Source organism: Nicotiana tabacum, chromosome 18 (assembly GCF_000715075.1).
Source record: "Nicotiana tabacum cultivar K326 chromosome 18, ASM71507v2, whole genome shotgun sequence".
NCBI lineage: Eukaryota > Viridiplantae > Streptophyta > Magnoliopsida > Solanales > Solanaceae > Nicotiana > Nicotiana tabacum.
The window spans coordinates 146,423,008-146,447,494 of NC_134097.1; the positions used below are offsets into that span (position 1 = coordinate 146,423,008).

The following is a 24,487-nucleotide window of genomic DNA, read 5'->3' on the forward strand; positions in this document are numbered from 1 at the left end:
ACCATCAGGGAGTTGAAAGCAAGACAAGGCATATGTAGGGATTGCTGCAAGTACAGATTTAAGCATTACTTCTTTTCCTGATGTACTTAAAAATTTACCCTTCCATCCTTTTATTTTTGTCTTGACTCTATCCTTAATAAACTATAGCATCTTTTTCTTTGATCGTCCCATGATAGCTGGTAATCCCAAATACATACCCATCTCATTTCTTTGTTGTTGTCCAATGTACAAAAGGAGGGGGCTAGTGCATAGATAGCCATTATCAGGGATGCTATTTAGAGATTAGCCAATACTTATTTTGTTCTAAAATTTTAAACTAAAAATCTAAACTTCAAGACAACTTAGGATATTTTTGTTCTGAAAAACTGAAATTTAGGACGAATTGGCTAATTTTTAAATAACAACCCTTTAGAGTGGCTACCTAGTATCATTTTTATACAAAAGAGCAAATGTGGGCTTTATTTTCTCGACGTTTTTATGGTTAGTCTTTCATAACCCATTCAATACTAATGCATTTCATCCTATATAATTAAAAAATAATCAGGAGTAAAACTTTATATCATTGACTATTTTTCAATTACATGAGATGAAAAGTCGCCATTTGTGAATTTTATTGTACTTTTAGGGGTAGAATTATGAAAAATATAGTGTTTTTTTTTTTTGTAGATGGTACCAAAATAGTACTACTCTAATTATGGATATTTATGAAATTTCTAGATAAATGTTCAATATATTGTTAGCTAAAACCTTGTTTCTTCAATTATTAGCGGTTTAATTTTTAACATAGATTTAAATTATATATGATAACAATGTAAAAATTATTTATACACTCCATTAACCTGTTATAATAGATTACTTGCATTCTTATCAGGTTTCCTATTATTTTTATTATAAATATTTACTTGCAATTACTTTATAGTGATATAATTGTTTAAACGTTAATTATATTATTAAGATCAAACGTAAAACTCTTTTAGTAGGAGTATGGGGAAAAGTTAACACTCTGTTTGGATCATTGTTCCCCATCGTTTTATAATGTATTGTATTGTATCATATTGTACCGTGTCATTTTATGAATATAATGTTTGGATAAATTGTATTGTTTGTTATTGTTACATAATATTTTGTTGTTTGGTTTGACTGTATCGTACTGTACTGTAACTGATAAATTTACTAAAATACCCTCAATTGTTTAAATTTTAAATTTTAAATTTATCAAAAAATATGCAAAAAAAAAACATACAGAAGAAGATAAAACACCTTAAGAAAGCAGAACAAAGGAGCGAGTCAGAAGAAGGCAAATTAAAGGAGCACAACTAATTAGAATTGAGTTAAAAGCAAATTAGGAGGAAAAAAAAATAGAAGGCGACAAAACACCTTTAACATTGGTTTGGAAAAAAACAAAGTAGGTTATAAGTTGGAGAATTGGAGTTAAAATAGCAAAACAAAAAAAAAGGTAAAATAGAATTGTGGAGTAATAAGTTAGGGCATAATTGGAAAGAAAAATAAGAAACAATCCCACCACACCAAATCGGCTATTTCAAAAAAGGGGACTTCTCATTGTTCCGGAACAATAGATTTAATAATACAATACAATCAATTTTAATGAAACTATCAAAATAAACATTATTTTGGGATAACAATATAACACGATCAATGAGGAACAACCAGTAAATGACATTGTTATTCTTGAAATTCTTATAGGAGAGATAATTTATCATTCTTCCCTATTAACTTTGCGCAGGAAGCTACTATTTTTCTTTTTGAAAAAAAAAAGAGACTACTTGAAAATGGTCTAATTACTTTTTAGAAAAATTTGTTGGGTTGGCCATTTTTGGAACGGTTATTAGAGTTTTGCCATATTTTCAATTGTTTACCTCTTTTAAACTAAAGGATAATATCCTGTAGTGCCAAATTCTAAAGCCGACTCAAAAAGTGACTATTCTATTCACCAGTTTTACTCTTACTTTTTGAGGTAATCAATTACTTTGACTGATGGAGTAATGGGCCAATGGACCCCATTTTCAATGTCGAAACCTTCTTGTCTATTTGTTTAAGTTGGGGGGACAGTTAAAGTAAGGACCGTATAGTGTGGGCCCTAAATGAATTGGGCCCAAAAAGGACCAAAGGCCCTTATGAAACTTGAAGACTTTTTTTGGTTTCCCCCTGTTGTAATTGGTATACACCTAAGCAAAAAATTGCAATCATTTCTTACCCTTTATTGGATTCTCTATAATCACCTTCAATGGATGCCATGGTACCATCTTAAGCTATTAAGAAGATTGCCCCACACATTTATTTATAATGAAAAATAACATTATATAATCGCTATTAAAATAGTAGCCAAAAAATATTATTTTTTTTGTATATGTATACATTCTGCATGTTATATATAAAACTTATACAAATTATATACACTTTTTCGGCTACAGAATGTAAATAATTTCTTGCGTGATCTATAAGTGAAAAAAACCCTTTATTTTTTCTTGTTTTCTCTATTTTTCAATTCATTGTGTGTGCAAATTGCAAATGCTTACCTTAATAGTGTATTAACTTAAGCAAATAAGCTGTAAAATAATTAAAACTTGACAATGGAAAAGAAAATAGAGTAAGAAGAAATGAAGTGACTTGAGAATAAATTGTCAAAACACAGTGATACAAGGTAAAAATAGCATGGGCTAGCCAGTTTTCGGGCTGGTCATTCAAAAATAGCCAGCGTTTGCAAAGTCATTGAAAAATAACTACTATTTTGCTGCAATATGAAAAGTTCCAGCATAATATACTGGAGATTGGTGCACCAGTGTATGAACTTCCAGCATATTATACTGGACCGTTAAATTATACTGGAACTCCAGTATATTATGCTGGAGTATTTTTTGGATTTTGAACAGTGTTTTCGTTCAGATTTATCTTTACATGAAAAGTGGCTAAATTTCGATTACTTTTGAAACTGTGGCTATTTTTGAATGAGCACTTGTAAATCTGACTATTTTTGAATTTTTTCATGATACAAGGAGGGGTCATGTCCGAAGCCTAAGCATGAAAAGACATAATTTAAAAACAAAATCACTTCTACATACTAAGGGGTTGTTTGGTAGGATAACAAGCTATCCCGAGATTATAATACGAGAATGAAATAATGACGAAATTATTTAATCAATGTATTTAATTGGAAGATGTTTGGTTCATTGGACTAAAAATGAGATATACAGTGTTTAGTATATACTAAATACAACAACAACAACAACAACAACAAACCCAATGAGTTCTCACAAGTGGGGTCTGAGTAGAGTAAGATGTACGTAATCTTACCTAGCCTAGAAGGCTAGAGAGGCTTTATCCGATAAATCATCAGCTAAAAAAGAATAAAAAAAAAAGTAACGACAACAAATAGTAACAACAAAAAGATTGGTGTATACTAGATGAGTTGAGATAAACTTTTATTTTCAATTTTAACATTGAATTGTTTAAATAATTTTGGGAAAGTGCCTCGGAGATGGACATCTTTATTATTTTACCATTTATCCGGGGATTACTGTCCCACCCTGGGATAGAATAATAGTCAATTGTGGGATTAATTAGTTTTAAAATTCAAAAATTCAACCAAACGCGGGATAAAATAATTCTGCATTTAATCATGGAATTATTATCTCTTATGTCACATACCAAACGACCTCTAAGGTCATACAATAACTATATGTAACAACTATCATACCAAGTGAAACGAATAACCTAAAAATAAAGGCGGAGCTATCCCTCCGCTTACGGGTTCAGCCGAACCCAATAGTTTTTGTGCAGATTCTATATTTGTCTTGTGAAATTCATGGAATATGTATAATTTTTTTTTTTGAACCTAGTAACTTAAAAGAACTAGAATATTGAACCCATAACCTTCAAATCTTAGATCTGTCTCTATAAAAAAATAAAGCATTTAACATATTATAAGTTGTTAAAATACATTGAAAATTAAAAAAACTTTTACAATATAAATTAAATAGAGAAAGGATAATACAAAGCAAAGCATCTCTCGAGTCCGAAACTAAAATGATGTATTTTTGTACATAAAATATGTTTATACTGTTAAAAAAAGTTATATTTCTACATAAAACGCAGTATAATACTTCGTTTTACTTTAATGGAAAGTTAGCCGTTAAAGTAAAACGCAGTATTATAATGCGTTTTACTAAAAACATAATTTTTTTATAAGAAACGCAGTATAATACTACGTTTAAGAAAAACTTAGTATTATACTGCGTTTTCCTATAATTAAATATAACCCTCCTTTTTTAAAAACACGACTGGTTCAGTCGTGTTTTTAAACCCCCCCACTCCCCCCCCCCCATTAAAAAAATTCTTGGGGCCCCACCCGTCACACAAAAAGTGAAGAGCGTAGGTCCCGCATACAAACCAAGCCTTGGATTCCTTTTTTCGGGGTCAAAATTTTAAATTTTTGATATTTCAAAAAACATAAATCGAGGTATTCTGATTTAGTTTATGTCGAAATTCGTAGAGCATATGCATATTTATTTTCTTGAATGTGTTTCCACATTGATTTGTTTTATGTTTGCGATTAAATTTGTATGTTATTTTTACCCGGATTAAATTATTAGTTAGTGTTTTAAAAAAATAGTTAAAGCTTGAGAAATTATTTTTATTGTTAATGAAATTGTTCACAAATATCTTTTACTATTTTATATGTAATTTCGTGAATGTTATGTTCATATGTTTGTTGTTTTAATTAGTTTAGATTATTTATTTGTTTAAAGAATAGTGGCCTTTTAGCGTAATAAAATATAGAGCTTTTTAGTGTAGTAAAATATAGAGCCTTATAGCTTAGTAAAATATAGATTCGTTTAGCATAATAAATATAGAGTCTTTTAACGTAGTAAAATATAGAGCCTTTTAGCATAGAGTCTCTGTACTTTAAGTATGTACTAACTACAAACTCTATCCAATTACACTTTACAAAATTAATTATTTAATTTATAAAATAAACTTACAAAACTGACAAATTAATATATGTTGTCAAATTAAATATCGAGCGTGGAACTCATAGTTGTATAACCTGTCCAATTAAAAATTAATTATTTAATTTATAAAACTAACAAAATTTTAAAAATATTGAAATTGACACACATAATAATTAAGGATAGCTTGGTGCTACTGGGCCTCAAATATCGAGCCTGAAACCCATAGATAATTACTTTATCCAATTATAAAATTAATTATTTAATTTATTAAACTAACAAAATTTTAAACTTATTGAAATTGACACATATAATAATTAAGGATAGCTTGGTGCTACTGGGCCTCAAATATCGAGTCTGGAACCCCATAGATAATTACTCTGTCCAATTATAAAATTAATTATTTAATTTATTATAACACACAAAATTTTAAAAATATTGAAATTGACACATATAATAATTAAGGATAGCTTGGTGCTACTGGGCCTCAAATATCAAGCCTGGAACCCATAGATAATTACTGTGTCCAATTATAAAATTAATTATTTAATTTATTAAACTAACAAAATTTTAAACTTATTAAAATTGACACACATAATAATTAAGGATAGCTTGGTGCTATTGGGTCTCAAATATCGAGCTTGGAACCCATAGATAATTACTCTGTCCAATTATAAAATTAATTATTTAATTTATTATATCACAAACACACAATTAATATTGTTTAAATTATAGTAGACGACATGGACTTGCCGCCTGTGCATCCTGGACCAGCCGCAGATCAGATATTAGTATTACAGGGCGATCATAGGTCCGCCTATGTATGGGAGGGACATGTATTGGATCAGACTTTCCGCGCCAGGAGACCGGACGACTTGTGGAACTTTTTGAGGGGGAGAGCTTTCCATGCCTGCGTAGTCCATCGCCTGCGTGCTACGGGCTTCCTTAGGATTTTTGAGATTGGGCGAATGCAGCTCGACTGGTCTCTCATCACAGCGTTGATAGAGCGGTGGCGACCGGAGACGCACACTTTTCACCTGCTCACTAGAGAGGCCAACATCACGCTTTAAGATGTTCAGGTTTTGTATGGGCTGCGTGTTGATGGAGTGGCCATTGCACTGCCCCAGTATATGAGAGCTATGACACGTCCCCAATATTTGGATTCGCTGGGGCAGTATACTAGTTTCAGACCACAGGGTGAGGTTACAGTTAGAGGGAGCAGTCGCATTTTTGTGACAGTTATCAGACAACATATGGAGGTATTGCACCCCGACATTACCAGCAAGACAAAGGATCTCCATATTGACCGATACACGAGGTCGGTGTTGTTCTTTCTTTTTGGGGGTGTCTTGTTCCCGAATACTTCGAGAAATCTAGTGAGTCTGCGCTTTCTGCATCATCTGCAGTAACTAGATGAGTTACCCCAGTACAGCTGGGGTGCTGCTGTTCTAGCATACCTGTACATGAGTTGTGTCGGGCGAGCATGGGCACCCAAGTGGACATATGTGGTTTTCTGCCGTTTCTACAGGTGACAACATTTTCAAATAATCTGTTCATTACTCTGAATTCTATATAGTCAAAATGACTCTTAAATTTTATGTCAACATTTTATCTTAGGTTTGGGTCTGGGAGCAGATCCTGTCGTTGCAGCCACCTCTAGAGCCGGGTGTAGCACCTCCGTTTCTCCCTCTAGCTACGAGGTGGGTTCTCCGGCGCGGGAACTACCGAGGGAGTGATGCTCATCATAATCTCCCCCTTGTCAGGGATGTGTTAGATATGCTGGTGGTCGGACAGGTAAATATGTACCTAAACATACTTGTTATAAATTCACTTGTGTTGTGCATACTCACTTTTATGTTATTATTTGATAGTTCATGTGGATACCATACAACAACGAGTTGCTAGTTGATCTGCCTGATTATTGCTCAATCGATCGACTGCTTTGGAGCACTTCCGTCCCGATGATGTGCCTCGATGTGGTCGAGCATCATGCCACAGAGCATGTACTTTGCCAGTTTGACCGTCCCTAGACTATACCGAGGAGCCTGCATGGGTGGCTACACGTTATCAGCAGGATGAGGTTCTAGGGTGGATAACGAATTTGTACGATGGCTAGAGGCGCAGGTCCATATTTGGACCAGCGAGAGGACTTGATTCCGCCACCACCTTCACAGATCCAGTAGGCGACTATTGAGCTCTATACGTCATGGTACCGCCTTCACACCCGACTGATGATCAGGAACCCCATTCATGTACTTGGCAGTCGGTACAGATCATACGCCGGGAGGCACGAGGCACTGGTATGTTTTGTGGGATAAGTCATATAATTGTGATATAGTATTATTTAATTAATATTTTAAATGTTGTGCAGGTTATTGGGCATCACATATTCTACCAGTTGGGACAGGAGATGCAACAACATGGCGACAATGCTGCAGTCATTGAGTATGGTCGACAGGTGGAAGAGATGGCTCTCCGGACCCTGCAGCAATCCAGAGAGGGTGCGATGTTGGATCATGATGCTGAGTATGCGGTTCCAGAGGAGCACCATCGGAGTAGGCCTCTCCCACGAGGCAGGGGTCGGGCACGAGCCAGGGCTGGCCCATGAGGTAGGGCTGTCCCACGAGGCAGGGGTACCCCACGGGAGCACGGGGGACGACGAGGAGGTGGCCCCCAGCAAGGGGGTGTTGAGGCACCTATCGACCCACTTGTTGAGGCACATAATGAGGATCTTGGAGATGATCAGCTGGGTTATTTCCCTCAGGTAGACGAGCCTTCCAGCAGCATGCCGTCGTATAGCCTTCAGTTGTCTCTGCCAGCATCGCAGGTCACCCCGTCATATCCATTATTGATCTCGGGTACATTTGACGGAGATGTAGACCAATTCTTTTCAGGCCCATCTACTGCAGATGAGGATCGGCTGACTCGAGACGTGGATGGCGGGCACAGGTTGAGTTATGCCTCATATTTACCACAGGTGCAGGTATGTTTGTATTACTGTAAAATTTCAATTTGTTTTCTTTTCCTTAATGATTTGCCATAAATTAATTTTTTATTTTCTTATTAAGGCTTCGTCCCAGCCCATCACGGAGGCCATTGTATGCGATGATGAGGACACCACGGATGCTTATACTCAGGAGTTCGACGAGACCATGGTGAGAAAATATTTTTGACTTAACACGTACATTACTAATATACATTTTCATATGCTAAGCTTAGTAATTGTTTTGTAGGTTGCTGATGGATCGACGGCCCCCTCTACCGATCCTGCCAGTTGTACTATCGATGTTGCTGTGCATCCTCACATAAAGAGGCGACTTGATGATGATGATCCTGATAGTGTACCCGGACGACATGGGATGCGACTCAGGCCAGCGGCTGCATTGAAGCACACAGGCTGCGGGACTCATTGATTTATTTTTGTTTGTGTTTTGTGTAAATACTACATTATGTAAATAATGGCAAGAATTGTATTTTAACAACACTCTTATTTTAACAGAATTTGAACAACAATTTTATTTTAATAGTACAACACAAACACAAACATAGCAAACCTAAAGATACACATAACAAACACAAACAGTACAACTAATGAAAAAACATGACAAGGGAAACATAAAGAGACACTACTACGCTCAACACGTACATGTCATTGTTTCATTGTTTAGTCACGACCGCCTAGTATTCTCTGCTCCAACCACTTGAGTTGGTCTTCCAGCTTTTTTTCTTCTTCCACCTTCTTGAGTTTCGCCTTCAACTCCGCAACTTCTTGTTTGGATTTTCGCTCTCTTTCCCACTGCTTCAAACACAAATTATGAAGATCTTGGAGCTTGTCTTTGTACTATTCCTGCTGACAGGGTTCAAACACAAAACGTAGTATTATACCACGCTTTAAATATTAATTTTTTATGAAACAAAATAGCTTTTTCGTAGTCGGTTCAGCTTTTTTCAGAACGACAAGACAACACACAAAACGTAGTATTATACCATGCTTTACATATTAAATTTTTCTGAAACAAAATAACTTTTTCGTAGTCGGTTCAGCTTTTTTCAGCACACAAAACGTAGTATTATACCACGCTTTACATATTAAATTTTAAAAAGGATAATAAAAGATGTGTTGATTTTATAGGTTTTTTTTTTGTAATTTTTAGATTCATCTTCATTACTAACACAAATAAGTTGAATATTTGAACAACCATATCAGCATCCCAATTCAGAAGGTCATGTTAAAAAATAAGATGTAACAATATTATGGAACATAATTTTATTTGATAGATATTGCAACATACACAAGTACAGACACGTATTACAAAAAATAATACGAAAACAAAAGATTAGATGTATTCTTGATAGTTGGGTACATTGGACGAACTTGCACCAGGAGCTAGATTACCACTGCCACACACACCACCTGAAGGACATTTACGATGGTCGTGTCCTGTTTACGAGCATATGCCACATTTACGCGCATAAACGGTGTCACCAACATCCATTTGGTTCTGTATACGCGTTCTCTTTTGCACTTGCAGCTTGCGCAAATAGTCCTTGTTACACACCATTTTAAAAGGTTCCGGCGGCCAATAATGCTCAGCACCCAATGGCTGCAACTACCCATTATACGTGTCTACGTATGCAGCAATGCTGTATTGCCTATTAATATAGTTGGTTGCCCCTAAATAAACTTGTTGAAAGCACTTCAAGGCATGTGCGCAAGGCATGTGGTAGATGGTCCATTTCCCACATGAACACAACCTGCTGGCTTCATTCACCGTCTGTAGATTATTCCCCCGATGTCTGCGGATAGCGGTCTTAACTTCAAAAATACCCCAGTCGTGATCGTACTGTAAAAATGAATGTCAATGTGCTCGCCTCCTGTACCTTTCAAATCTTCTCATCGGTATTGGTATAAATTGAACACCCTTGTCCATCAATGCTGATGCAGCTCAATGCCTTTCAACAAACCTCTCCACAATCTGTTTGAATGTCATGCGGACCATGGTAGTGACAGGCAATCCACGGGTAGACTTCAACAAGCCGTTGAATAACTCCGACACATTTGTAGTCAAGGCTCCCCATCGTCTACCGCCATCAGCATGCAATGTCCACATGTGAAGTTCATGTCCCATCAGCTAAGTATAGGCTCGTGGATCTAACTGTCGGATCGCTTCCATGCGCCTCATGAATTTAAACTGCTGGTGCTCAGTTGCAGCCATCCGCATTAAATCATGCCAGGCCTTGTGAGGATATTTCTTCTGGAAATTGGCCTTCAGGTGCTTCACACAGTAACGGTGGTATGCATAGGGTTCCTGCCATTCAGGAAAATATCGTACAGAACTTAAAATACCACCATGTCGATCAGATATTAGACAAATACCTAAACGTTGTTTGACAATGTGCTGCTTTAAATGGTTCAAAAATGCGTCCACGTCTCTTCGCTTTCGTTGGCACAAATGGCAAAAGCTAGTGGAAATATTTGTCTGTTGGCATCTACTGCAACTGCAATCAAAAGCTTAATATCATACTTTCCATAGACATGAGTACCGTCTATGGAAATTATAGGACGACAATGCACAAAACTATCAATTGCTGGTTTAAATGACCAGAACACATAGTTGAAAATATATTCGGGTCTGTCCGGACTCTGCTCACACCTCCATTCAACAACAATATCGGGGTTAGAGTGTTGCAATGCAACCATGTACCTGGGCAGAGATGAAAAAGACTTATCCCAGTCGCCATATATAAGTTCAAAGGCACGTTTGCGACTGAGATATGCCTTTCTTTTGGTTATAGTACAACCATACTCCTGGTGGACGACTATAATACACTCTTTAATCTTGAACCTAATGGACACTTCCAAATATGGAATCAAGATAAGAGAAATCAAGTCTACATCCAGGTTGAAGTGATTATCATTGAATGTGTCCAATTCACATCTGTGGGTGCTAATAAATTTACCCACTTTCCACAACCCTGATTTCTTCTTGCTGGCACGTAACATCCAGTGACAACCCATAAAGTCTCTATGGCATACAACCTTGTATACTTCCGTAGTTGACTCCCTTACCGTCATCTCACGACACTCTCTTACACTGTAGATTTTTACAGCCCCGATTAGGCGAGCTTTATCGGGGAAATACATGCCCTTTGCCAGCACCGCCGGTCTAGACTTATCCCACATTGCTGACCGAATTTCGTCATCATCCCTTGTGAGGGCATCCACGTCCGGCATACTTGGTAGATTATCAAGGTAGGGAATATTCCGCTCATGAAACGACACGTGAAACTCGTACACTCTTGGTCTAACGGGAGGTGAAGGAGCATGCTCCCTCGTCAGCTCAGGTTCGGCATCCACTTCCTCCTCGTCATCACCCTCATCAAAGGAAGGGTAAATCATCTCCAGACTCATCGGCATTATTGTCATAATCACTATCATGTTCCTGACTCTGCGCATCTGCCAAATCACGAGTCAATACGTCATCTATGGGCAACTGTGTGAGGTCAGGAACATCAAGTTGCTCGTTTTCACTGCACAAAAAGAAGAAAATGATAAGCTACTCAACTAGATAAATACTTTACATATAGCTATATCACTTTACTTACAATTCGTACTGTGTTGATGTTCCATAATGGATATTTTTTTGTTGGTGATGACTCCCGGATGGACCACCGCTGTCCAACACGCCAGAACTACGCATATTCCAACTAGGAGCGGGGTTATAACTTGTAAAATTCATATCCGGACGGTACCCCCGATGAAAAATATGAGTGTTAATACAAATCCAATTCAAACATAAAATAAAAATCGCTAAAATGTTGAAAAATTGAAGTTTACCGGCCGTCTTGTGGATTATATAAAGTCGAAAATTATTTTGTGGCTGCTTATTCGCCGGTGGTGACAAGTTTAAATCAAGGCAAGATCTTTCATCAGGAGTCTGTCCGGCAAAAACTGCTCCAGAATAACCACCCGATGACTGGGGGTTATCCTTACTATGCACACCCTCATTATTGTCTTCAACCTTGACGCACATTTCCAATAATTTTATTACAATAAATTCCCTATATTCATTCAGAATCCGCAAAAAATCTCTAAGAGTTTCATCATCTTCGATGCTAAACTCAGAATAATAAGCAAACCCCTACGGACTCACAGAATATGGAAATCTACCGGTTACTTTAAGATTCACCGAATGTTTTCTCACACTCATTTTTTTACATAACAATGATACCAATTTATCATACTCCATTGTAAGCGGCAATTTAATATGACACTGTGGAGGTGAACTATACCTCACAGAATTATTCTCCATTACAACCTCACCCCCCGCAATATAATGAAACCCTTATTTTTTGCTCTTTAGACATTATAAAAAAATGTTTGATAAGAAGAAGAGAAGTAGGAACAGAAGTTTGAAGGAAAGTTTTGAATGGATTTTCATAAAATTCTAACGCCTTTAAATAAGACAAGTCCTAGCTTGAGTTGCAGAATTTTTTTAATGTAAAACGCAGTATAATACCACGTTTTATGTATTTGAATTATTGTTATGTCAGTTATCTGCAGAACACTTATTGGTGGGCCCAAAAATTAGAGTAAAACGCAGTATAATAATACGTTTCAGGTAAAATGCAGTGTAATACTGCGTTTTACACTAACAAATTGTTAGTCCTGCAGAACACTTATTTGGTGGGTCCAAATTGTTGTAAAACACAGTATTATAATGTGTTTCAGTAAAATGCAGTATAATATTGTGTTTTACTTTAATGACTAACTTTCCATTAAAGTAAAACGCAGTATTATACTGCATTTTATGGAGAAATATAACCTATTTTTTTAACTGTATAGACGTATTTTATTTTGGAAAAGGCATCATTTCAGTTTCCCATTCAGCATCTCTCTATATGAATACTTAATTCAAAGGGCTCAGCTAACTAAAAGAAAAGAAAAAAAGAAAAAATTGGGGTCATATGAGAATGACAGTCCAAGTAATTGAAAGCTTTAGCTACTTTTAGGAAAGGCAAATGTCATATATAGTTGCTACCTCCAATTCTAAAAAGGACAGCCTCTGCAGCAGTTTCCGGTCTTTTTGTTTGTTTGCTTTTTCACTTTTATCGACATATTACAATTATTCTATGTTTCTTATTCTCCATCAACAAAATCAAAAAGCAAAACAAGAAAAATAAAAAATTTAAAGAAACCAACTTTTACTCTGTTCATTAGCTATTCTTTTGACTCCATTCTACTTGTTCTTATTCTAGCTAGAAGTAGGAAACAATGTTCTTACACTTTGTGTTAAGTGTGTTTCCTATGTGTATATGAAATTACCACTTACTATGTTTGTGAGTTTGTCCTTCTTCTTCTTCTTTACTGCAGTTTCTGTTTGTTTAATGAAGCATCTATTTGAAATGACAGCTTCTTTCATTCTTGCTTTTGTTTGTTATTTCAGGTTAATCCAATGGTTTTAAGGTGACACTCGTTGGCATTTTCTCCCTTTTTTTTTTTACCTCAAAGGAGTAGTAAAAATTCAATCTTTATCAAATATAACAGTGTTATTTTGGACATGGCTCAACAGGTATTTGTTTTGTCCCATTGTCACTGTTTTGCAATTGTTGCTTATATTGCTCGTTTCTATTGTTTCTTCTCATTTTTTCTTGAGCTGATGGTATATCGAAAACAAACTCTTTATCTTTTCATTGTAGGGTTAAGGTGTGCGTACATTCTATCGTCCCTAGACTCCACTTGTGCGATTCTGCTGGGTTTATTGTCATTTTTTGCTGTGTGCATTGGGTAAACCCCTATTGTGTAATAGCCTCCAAACCACACAGGGAATGTAAACCGCACTAGGAAAGCTATGTGCGACAGACCAATAAGGTCATCTGTATGGATGACCGCCCTCAAAACCAACTGGACCATCCGAAGGGACAAGGTTTATTGTTGTTATCATTGTTTTGCAATTTACCACGTGGGGTTTCTATTTTGTGAAGAGGGGTTGTGTTTTCTCCTTATAATTTGTAGTGAGAGTAGTCCATTCATTACATTGTAAAATTGTCCTTGGTCAGATTCTTGAATTGATAGATGGAAATTAATCCCCACTACTATTTTAGCTAGTTTTCTTTATTGTACTTATTCTTTTTTTCTTTTTTCATTTTGAATTGTTGATTGATTTGATGGAGCAGGAAGAAGGGTGGCCATTGGGATTGCAGCCACTGAATATGAGAATAGGTTTGGGTAGGAGCAGAGATTTTTCTGCTGGTTCAACTTCATTCAACACTTCACTCAGTGAGTCTCTTACTTCCTCCACAGATTCTTCATCAGATTTGGACACTGAGGTCAGTTCATACTTCAACTTAACATACTATTCATGCACTACTTTTCTTTTAGTTTCATTAAGGGAAGCCTTAAAACAACAGTAAAGTTGTCTATAGGTCACATATTTGAGCAATGGAAACATCGACTAATACTTGTATTAGAGCAGACTGTCTATATCACACCCCCTTAGGTGCGGTCCTTCGGCGGACCTTTGTGAATGCGGGATGTCTTGTGCATCGGACTGCCCTCTTTCCCACCCACCCCGTCCAATCAATATATCCCATTAACTTATGTACACTGACAGTGTAAATGTTTTTTATGCAATAACCTACAACAATGGATAATTGTCTATAGCTAGCCTAATTTGATAATTTAAAAAATGACACAAATAAGTTATATATAACCAGTTAAAGTATACTGATTATATAAAATTCATTTCATTATCAGGATATATAGGGTGAAATTCATTTACCAATTGCAGTGTGAAAAATTTAAATAGTCAAATAAAGCTACAGCATGTGTCTTGCTTAACCTTTGTAACATTCCTGTGGATTTATGAGTATTATATATTGTTGTTTATTAGGGATAATAAAGAAAGGATAAGTGAAAATGTGAAAAGAATGTAAATACAAACAATCAAGATCATAATAAATTGGAGTAGTTGAAGTTTATCAAAAGGAATTAGAATCAAAAGTAGATTGAATAAGATAGGAAAGCTAGCCACATAGAGTACTTGTTATTTATTGAAATGTCCTTTGTTTTGTGTCTAAATCATATAATGCACCTGGATATTTTCAACTTTCATTAACAGTTTCATGCATGTTGTGAAGTATTTTTGTGAGTTATGTCATGTCACTCTGTGTTCAATGTAAGTTGGGACCATAACATTATTAAAGCTGTCATGGTGTCCCTTTAGTACATTGACATGAAATCCTTGGATGCTTTTAATGAACCTCAATTATAAGGGCTGTGTAACATGTTTCAACTTTAATTTTCTTCTTGTCCTAGATTCTTGAGTAGTTCATCTTGATTGTTCTACTTGTACTGATTTGAATCTAAAACTACCCTAATGTTGCAGCAGCAGTAGTACATGAAAATTTAAAGTTATACGTATCATGGTTCTCACTAGGACAAGTTTATCTCTAGACTAATTACTTGAAGAAACCTATACCAATCTTTTAATTTTATTCAGAACAGTGGCGTACGCAAGATATTAGGCAAGCCGTGTCGGTTTATAGTCACAATTCGGCTTCTAACCGAGATTGAGTGTGAGACTGCGACGGTTTTAAGACTTTGCTTTTTGTACCAAAAATTACTTATCTTGCATTATTTTAGGTGGTTTCCTGGTTCCTTATTATTACATGTGTCATTTGCTCCTATTATATTGTAGTTGCTACTATTTGTCACTTTATTTTACTGTTTCTTGAGTCGAGGGTCTATTAGAAACATCACTACCAGGAAGTCCCACATTAGGGGGGGGGAGGGGGTAAAAAGAGGTGTGACAAACACGACTCCATACTGAGGGCTCGAACCCGAGACCTCTGGTTAAGGATACGAAGGAGTACTTACCATTCTATCACGACCTTTGTTGGTCACACTGGGTTTGTTGTTGTTGTATATATATGCATTGTTTCTTAGAAAGAAAAAACTATTATTTGCGCACATACATAAGTAGGGGTGTTCATAAAAACCCGAAAAATCGAACCAAACCGAAAACCAAACTAAACCGACCAAAAAAACGATACTTTTTGGTTTGGTTTTGGTTTTGAATTTTAAAAACAGATCAAATTTGGTTTGGTTTTGGTTTCAATAAAAAAAAAAGAAAAAACCAGAACCAAACCGACTATAGGAGTAGCTATTTCAAATTTATTATTACACCTATATATATGTATATTTTTATACAAAGTTTCAAAATTTTTATGGTAAATGCTGATCGTTTGCACTTTTAGTAATGTTTTTTACCTTTACATTCTAGTTTGATTGGTAGTTTTCTTTTGTTAAATGTAAGAATCCATTTCATGTTAAAAATAATATATTTTTAATTGAGTCCTTAAATTATTCATCAATATTTGATTAAATTATCATCAATATATCTTGGTAAATAATAGATTTCTCAAAGTGCAATTGATTTGATAGCGTTACGTTGAAAATGTGGTCGACGGAATATGTGTTTGGTAGTGTATGTCTTATATTTAAGAAAAAATCCGACAAATAACTGAAAAATCGAAAACCCGACAAAACTCAATATAAACCGAATCGAGAAAAAACGACTTAATTGGTTTGGTTTGATTCTAGTATTTGAAAAACCGACTTACTTGGTTTGGTTTCTTTTTAGGAAAAAACTGATACAAACCGAACCATGAACACCCCTATACATAAGTAAAACCTTTTACGAAGCGGTGTGAGATGATACACCTTAGGGTGTCTGTGCCACTGATTCAGAATCTCAAAATCTTAAGTAGACACAATTGAACCTAATCATTATACAATATTTAGGAGTAAGAAATAGTTAATTCCTAATTCTGGTTTGGAATTTCTAAATTAATTAATCTATGCTATTTAAATGTGTTTGGAATTTGCAGTCTACAGGATCTTTTTTTCATGATAGGAGCACCACACTTGGAAGTCTAATTGGTGTCTCCAGTATAGTTAATAATCTCTCAAGAAGATCAACAAGGTCAAGATCAAATGGTGTAATCACAAATGTCCAAAAAAACTACAGATCAAAAACAACATGGTGTTTCTCTTTATGTCCAAGAAACAACACAGATGCTGAGAGTGTAATGATGATAAGGAACAATGACAGTAGTAATACTCCATCACTTGGTCATTTTCTTGCTGTAGAAAGAAGAGCTAATGCTAATGGACATAGAAGAAGTCATAACCATAGTCCTTTGTTATATGGACCTGATGAATTTGCTATGGCATTGCCTAATAGAGATCAGAATTCATTGTTTGCTAATGGACAAATTGCTCCTCCTCAGTTGAGTCCTTGGTCAGGATCTGATGTTGAAAATAGACAGAGGGCTAACAGAGAATTAGAGCATGATGTGCATGGCCAAGGTGCTCCACTTTTGTTTCCATGCATGTGTGGATGATATCTTAGGTTTGTTTCGTAATACAACTCTGTGTATTCCCTGATTCTTGTTTCTAATTTGTTTCCGTTTATTCAAGGGCTAAAGCACGTATCTCTGGAGTGCAGGATAATATGGACTTTTTGTGATTTACTTGATCGTCAAGAAGATTTAATAGCGCTTCAGATTGATCTCGAGGGACTTCTCTTGATCAGTCTTTTTTGTTTTCTTTAATTCAGGGGACAATGTTGAAGAAGCTTTTGTTAAGGAGCATTTTCCTTCTTAGTGGTGCTAACCCACACATATTTAGATTAGTCGAATGCAATGTACTTTAGATACTGAATTATTAAAGAAACAATGCGTGGCTAAACCTAAGATACTGAATGATATCTTAGGTTTGTGTCGTAATATAACTCTGTGTATCCCCTGATTCGTATTTTTAATTTGTTTTCGTTCTTCAAGGGCTAAAGCATGCATTTCTGAAGTGCACGGTGATATGAACTTTTTTGTGATTTACTTGATTGTCGAGAAGAGTTAGTAGCACTTCTGATTGATCTCGAGAGATTTCTCTTGATCACTCCTTGTTTTCTTCAATTCGGGGACAATGTTGAATATTTTAGTAAGGAGCATTTTACTTCTTAGTGGTCCTACCCCGCGCATATCCAGATTAGTCAGACACAATGTGCATCAAATATCGAAATGATTAAAAAAAACAATGCTTGGCTTATTGATCAAACCAACATACTAATAGCAATTAGCTTAGTTCTATTTGCTATATACATCTGTTCATTTTATATTGTGCCCAAGATCCTAATTTTGTTGATTTTGTTATTCATTCTCCTTATGAAGAGACTTATCCATTTTCCTCACTCTCTTTGCTACTTCTTGATAAAGCTATTAATTAGTTACATTTAAAGACATTAAGTCAATAATATAATTTCTTTTTCTTTCTCTTTACTTCCTAGTTAAGCTGGATAATGTGTTGTAAATGGCTGCTTACAAATTTCACAACAATCTTCATCTGGTAATTATTGGCTTAATAAATACAAATAACTAGTGGTATGGGGTTGATCCTGTATATTTTAATTCTTGTTAGCACATGATTTCATATGAAAGCATGTAATCACTAGCATATAACACCCTAAAGGCAACCCGATGCACTAAACTTCCGTTATGGACGGGGTCCGGGGAAAGGCCTGACTACAAGGGTCTATTGTTCGTAGCCTTAGCTTGCAATTCTGCAAGAGGCTGTTTCCACGGCTTGAACCCATGACCTTCTCGTCATATAGCAACAACTTTACCAATTACGTCAAGATTCCTCCTTCACTGACATATAACACCCTGCAGAAAAGAAATGTCTGCTTATAGAAGTGTTTTATTGATGTATAGATAAGACAGATTAAATGATCAATTGTATGAAGTTGCAGTACTTTCTTTCAGAAATAGAGAAGTGATTTCTACACTCAAAATGATAGGAATTGATTAGAATGGCGGAAGCAGGATTTTCGCCAAGGGATTCAAAAATAAAAATGTACAAACTAAAAAGCTAAAAAGATTCAACATCTAATATATATACATAGAAAAAAATTTGACCTTACATGCACATTGTAATTTTCGACAAAAGGGGTTCAGTTGAATCCTCTTCAACCCGCGCACCTAGATCTGACCCTGGATCAGAGTTCTTTAATATTATAGAACCCATTAAGTTATCATTATATGCTAGGAGTTTTACAACTTAGCAAGTGAGATAAAGCAGATCCGAACATCAATGTTATTGAAAAAGAAAAGAAGGAAAAAAAACTCCTTTTTATAATTTGTTCTTCTTCAAATATACAACTAACTAGGGATTGCATCATTAGTCAGGCTACAATAAAGGAATAAGATAATGTAACAATCTTTGTCTAAGTATTTTGAGACAATGATCATATGATTATTAACATAAAGTCAACAATTTAAAATTATCTATAATTATAATCGGCGTGTATAAGTCGATATTCCTAGCCTTAATTTGTGCTTAAGATTCTCTATCTGAAAATGTATATTACTACTATATTATAGCAATAATGCAAAGAAAGGTCATACATGGAAAACATAATACTGATATGAAATTGCTCTTTCAGAAACATTAAAACAGAATATATAGGTCTAGAATATGGGTCAATTATTGTGAGAAATTCAAAAATAGCCACAGTTTCAAAAGTAATCGAAATTTAGCCATTTTTTATGTAAAGATAAATCTGAACGAAAACACTGTTCAAAATACGGAAAAATACACCAGTATAATATACTGGAGTTCCAATATACTTATGCTGGAATATACTGGAGTTCCAGTATAATATACAGGATTGGAGCACCATTGCTCCAATCTCCAGTATATTATACTGAAACTTTCCGCGTGTTGGAGTTCCAGCATAATATGCTGGAAATTCATACACGGGTACATTGATTTCCGGTATATTATGCTGGAACTTTCCGTGTTACAGCAAAATAGCGGCTATTTTTTAATAACTTTGTAAACACTGCTATTTTTAAATGACTAGTCCGAAAATTGGCTAGCCCGTGCTATTTTTATTCAATTATTATTATTCATTTCCCCTTTACACAAATAGACACATTTAATTTTAGACCAAGCCATTTTCACCAAATGTCAATACCCAATTGTCTCTTTGCCTTTATAAGTAATCTAGTAGCAACTAGGGCAAATTGTTCTTTCTTTTTATAGAAAATTTGTTTATAAAGGTAATGGGTTATCAAGTGGACAAAATATACAATAGCTTAAGAAAAAGGCAAAGAACACTTCTAGTCGGTGACCAAAATTATTTATATTCGGTAATTGCAATATATATATATATATATATATATATATATATATATATATATATATATATTATAAGAGCAGTTATACAGTGTTATTTTTTTAAACCAAAAATAGAATTCAACTATAGTAAAAGCCACCTTTTTATGATTTAAAGTGCTGTTGTCGTTAGAAATTCTTGTAACCGATGGCTTACTATTTTGAAAATAATTTAATTCGTCAACTTGGTCATTTCAAACTATTTTTAACAATTTCTCCCTTGTCTCTTAAAATTGATTAGTCACCATTATTTGATTTGTATGTAATTAAGGAGACACTTAAGAGCAATACTGCAACTCGTGTGATTACCTAAATTTTGAGGTAATTAATTAGGTCATGAATGTAACGTTTATTTTTCTTGGTCATTTTCTTGTCGTATATTATACGTCTTTTTAATTAATTAATTTAATGTGCATTTTCAACCGTTTTGATGGGATTGGAGCCTCACAAAATATCTTACTCATATATTTATTAATTCTGTTCATTACAACATGACACGCGCATCAGTTTAAAATTGAAAAACCTAAAAGGCCACCACGGAAAATTAGACGTATAATTCATGATTGTCGTATATGACAACATTTTGACTATTTGCCTCTAATATTTCAATTTCTTTCTTGGTTAAATTATAGAACTTTAAAGGCTGATCACAAGAATAACTTTCAGGAAAATGCAATTGTCCAGCTGCTTTCAAAATAAAAGCCAAAAAAAATATGTATTTTGTATATGTTATAAACAAAAATTATACAAATTTTCGACTATCGAATATAAATAATTTTTGTTGCAGACTAAAAGTGAAACCCCCCCATAACTTTATGCAATTCTTATATTTTATCTCTCTCTTTTTTTCTTTTCTTTTTTTTTTTTTTTACTTTTGACCAACAAAATTCCCTTTTTTTTAATTATAATTATTGCAACCTAGGTTCAAACGTTAATTCCACCTTTAAGCACGTAGGCTAATTCTTCTTTACATTGATTAACAACAATGATCAAAACACTATGGAATTCAAATTTGTAATTTGTAGTTCTGAATTGTAATATTTTTGGACATTGGGCTATGCCTTTGAAACGTATTTCTAGACCACCTTAATTTGTAGACGAATTAGCTTCACGTAAATATAATAAAGATTTATTGACTAATAAATAAGTTATGCAGAGATTATAATTAAAATTATTACTTACCATGCCTCAATCCAAATTAGTTGGCAACTATGGAATCTTCAATATTTATTTCGCGCCATTTGCACATGTTAACCCGTGTCTAGAAAAGCATTTCACAATGTAAACCATTTTATGTTTTGAAAATTCATTTTAAATTGACTAGTTTTATACTAGTTGTGAACCTATCGCAACAACCATCAAATAAGTCATAAAGTTGTCTTTGTATGACTTATAAGTTCGAACTGTGAAAACAGTCTAGGGTAGGTTGTCAACATTATATGCAGCTGCTAACAAATTAGTTATGTGAATTATTTTTTCTTTCCGAGCTACGGAGCAACAATTGTCTCCGTGTGACCTATAGGTCACGAGTTCCAACCATGGAAGCATCCACTTGCATTAAGGTAGGTTATCTACACTATATCCCATGTGGTGCGGCCTTTCATCAAATCCTGTGTGAATACGGAATGCTTGTGTGCCAGAGTGCATGATCACGCCCAATTATGCCTTATATAAAGTACACGCAGACGTTGCAAATATAATCTGAGTATTTAGCCCAGAGTCGAACCCACAAGGAATTAACCTATCAATTAGTTCTCGTTAGACTTACTAAATTCCACGGAATCAACTTCTCAAACGTTGTAAATAATAATTGAGGGTATTTCTACTAACTACGAATGAATGTAAATAAGCAACTGAAAAATAACTATAATTGAGTTGTAAACTATTAAGAGAAGGTTCGGAGGCTATGATTTCCCCTATTGATGGACTCCCTTCCGGTTATGCTTCACATATAATCACAAATCATCTCTATCAATCCTGAGCACTCTTACTACCGTAAATCTCTCCCGAGTAATCACGATAATCTACTAGACGCACTCTCTCGAATTACGCTAGCTGGCTTATTTACTACAGCTCACTTTAGATTACACTCATGGCTTCGTTATCCCTAATCCCACCTTTAAACCCGCAATTATTGATCCCTCATATATTTTGAGAGTGGTGTTGTTAAACAATTACCTAAATATGCACTCTCTCCCGAGTTATATACACTAAATAGGCACAGTTAATTGAGGATCCTGTAAATTAACTACAACAAGCACGTAGTTGAACAAATAGAGATTAAAATGGCAAACTATATTAACATAATCAAGAAGTTCATACTTCAATAGGTTCCATCAAACCTTAGACTGAATATTTAGCTATTCATACTAGTGTTCATCACAACAATAATCAAATTCATCACAAATCATAAAACAAAAGGAAGAAAGGAAGAACTTGATGTTGAATTCTCCTCCTTGCCTCTTGCCTCTCCTTTTCTTGCACTAAGCTATGAAAAGCTGCATAATCCCTTCTTGGGCGAGCTTGACCTTCTATAGGTTAAGTGAATTTTCCCCCAGACTTCCAAGTTTACCCCTGGAAATTAATATTCCGGAACTGGGCTAGCGCGGCCGCGCTAATGGCCGTGCTAATGCCCTACCATTCTGCCTCAACCATCTGGCTAGCGCGGTCACGCTAATGGCCGCGCTAGTCCAGGCCTTCATTTTAACTATTCTTTTTCTAGTCTTCTCGCGTACTCAACTCCTAGGTTTTTTTTTCTTGCTTCAATGTAGCTCCAATCACAGCTTCAAGGCTTCATACAAGCTCCTCACTCCTGCAACGTGTGACATTCACAATTAGAGCCCATTTTTCATCATTTAACTATATTATAACATTGAAACATAATTAAGCTGGGGCATAAACAATCGCCAAATTACATAAATCTAGCTTATTATCAGTGCACTAATTCTTTTCCCATTCCCTCCTAGTGAAGTAATTCAGGTGCTGGCTGCGGCAGACCAAAGTAACAAAATCAACAGTTCCACTCCTTTGAAAGAAAAAAAAAAAAAAGAAGAGCAATAAGACTTTTAAAATTGGCCTTATAAAACCACCCTTGACAAAATATGTGCGCAATTTGGTTGTATTAACAGCTTATATTTTGTGGAAATATGCAAAAAGTCAAGTCCCAAAAATCAAAAAATACAGTTGGTGATTTGATTTTATTTTCAAGAATCAACCAATTCTTCCAAAAACACAACAAGAAAGCTTAACTAAATTGGGACCCTCTATTCTTCTTCTTGTTAGGTGCCCTTTCTATACCAAACATTGTAACATCCCCACCAAGCCCTACATACTTACAATTACTTACCCACAAACCCCACCCAATTAATTTTTATCAACTCCACATGGCATCATCACATTAAATCATAGTTTGTGGGCTCCATTTTAGCTAGCCTTATCTCAATTATGTCTAATTATATTTTGATAAGATAATAATCTTATTGGTGTGGTGGCAAAATTCTGCATCACAAAGTCGAATTATTTCTCCATTTATGTAAATAGGATGGTTGAAATGAAAAGGTGTTAACTAAGCATTATGTGATAGGTGGATAATTGCTAAAGTGAAAGGCAAGTTTTAAAACATTGCATGTATGGGAGTGTGTGTTGAGCCTGTGAAGTCCAACATATTCAGAAGATGTAAAAGTCCAGATGTTACGATAAATGTGCGATCATTCGAGATTAAAAAAGACTACATTCAACAAAAGACGTAAATAACACACATAGTTAATAAAATGAAAAGTTGTTTAAGATAATTTGAACAGGTTTTACGACATTCAGATACATCGATCGAACTGTATATGAAGCCATAGTGAGTAAAAGTGTTAAAAACGAAGAGGATAAACCTAAATTCACATGAAAGAATATCATCTCGAAAAACCTAAAATCTCTTGATAGAAAAGAATAGTGCATAATGAAAGGGAAAAAATCTATAGGTGATATCAATTATTCGCATTAAGTTTCCGTCATATTAGTATGTTTACTTTAGGTCCAATATTTACTGGAAATTTTTTAGTTTATAGAGATTTATATGTTAGTAAAAAAATATCTAGTGCCAAATATTGGACTAAAACAAACGTACATGAATCAACATAGACGATGAAGATTTACACAATCGACCCCAACTTACTAGATTTTAAAGTTTAGTTGTTGTATGTTAGTGCGTAAATTATTTGAACCAAGAGGCAATGGATTCACATGATCACTTTGACCAACAACAAAAAAAAATTGTCCTTGCAACTTGTAC

General features: G+C 34.9%; 1 protein-coding gene across 7 annotated transcripts; it reads left to right on the forward strand.

Annotated features, from left to right (window-relative positions):
- Positions 1-13,019: 13,019 nt before the first annotated feature.
- Positions 13,020-17,791, forward strand: LOC107790918 (uncharacterized). Of its 7 annotated transcripts, none has more exons than XM_016612892.2 (5): positions 13,020-13,307; positions 13,415-13,540; positions 14,145-14,297; positions 16,860-17,340; positions 17,452-17,791. In XM_016612892.2, exons 2-5 carry the CDS (start codon positions 13,529-13,531, stop codon positions 17,583-17,585), a joined length of 780 nt encoding a protein of 259 aa, XP_016468378.1. In that variant the 5' UTR covers positions 13,020-13,307; positions 13,415-13,528; the 3' UTR covers positions 17,586-17,791. The 7 variants fall into 7 exon arrangements, with proteins under 7 accessions (XP_016468378.1, XP_075093510.1, XP_075093508.1 ...); XM_075237409.1 differs by having other exon boundaries at positions 13,023-13,307; positions 16,860-17,383; positions 17,480-17,791; XM_075237407.1 differs by lacking the exon at positions 13,020-13,307 and adding an exon at positions 13,668-13,894 and having other exon boundaries at positions 13,409-13,540; positions 16,860-17,383; positions 17,480-17,791.
- Positions 17,792-24,487: the final 6,696 nt, after the last annotated feature.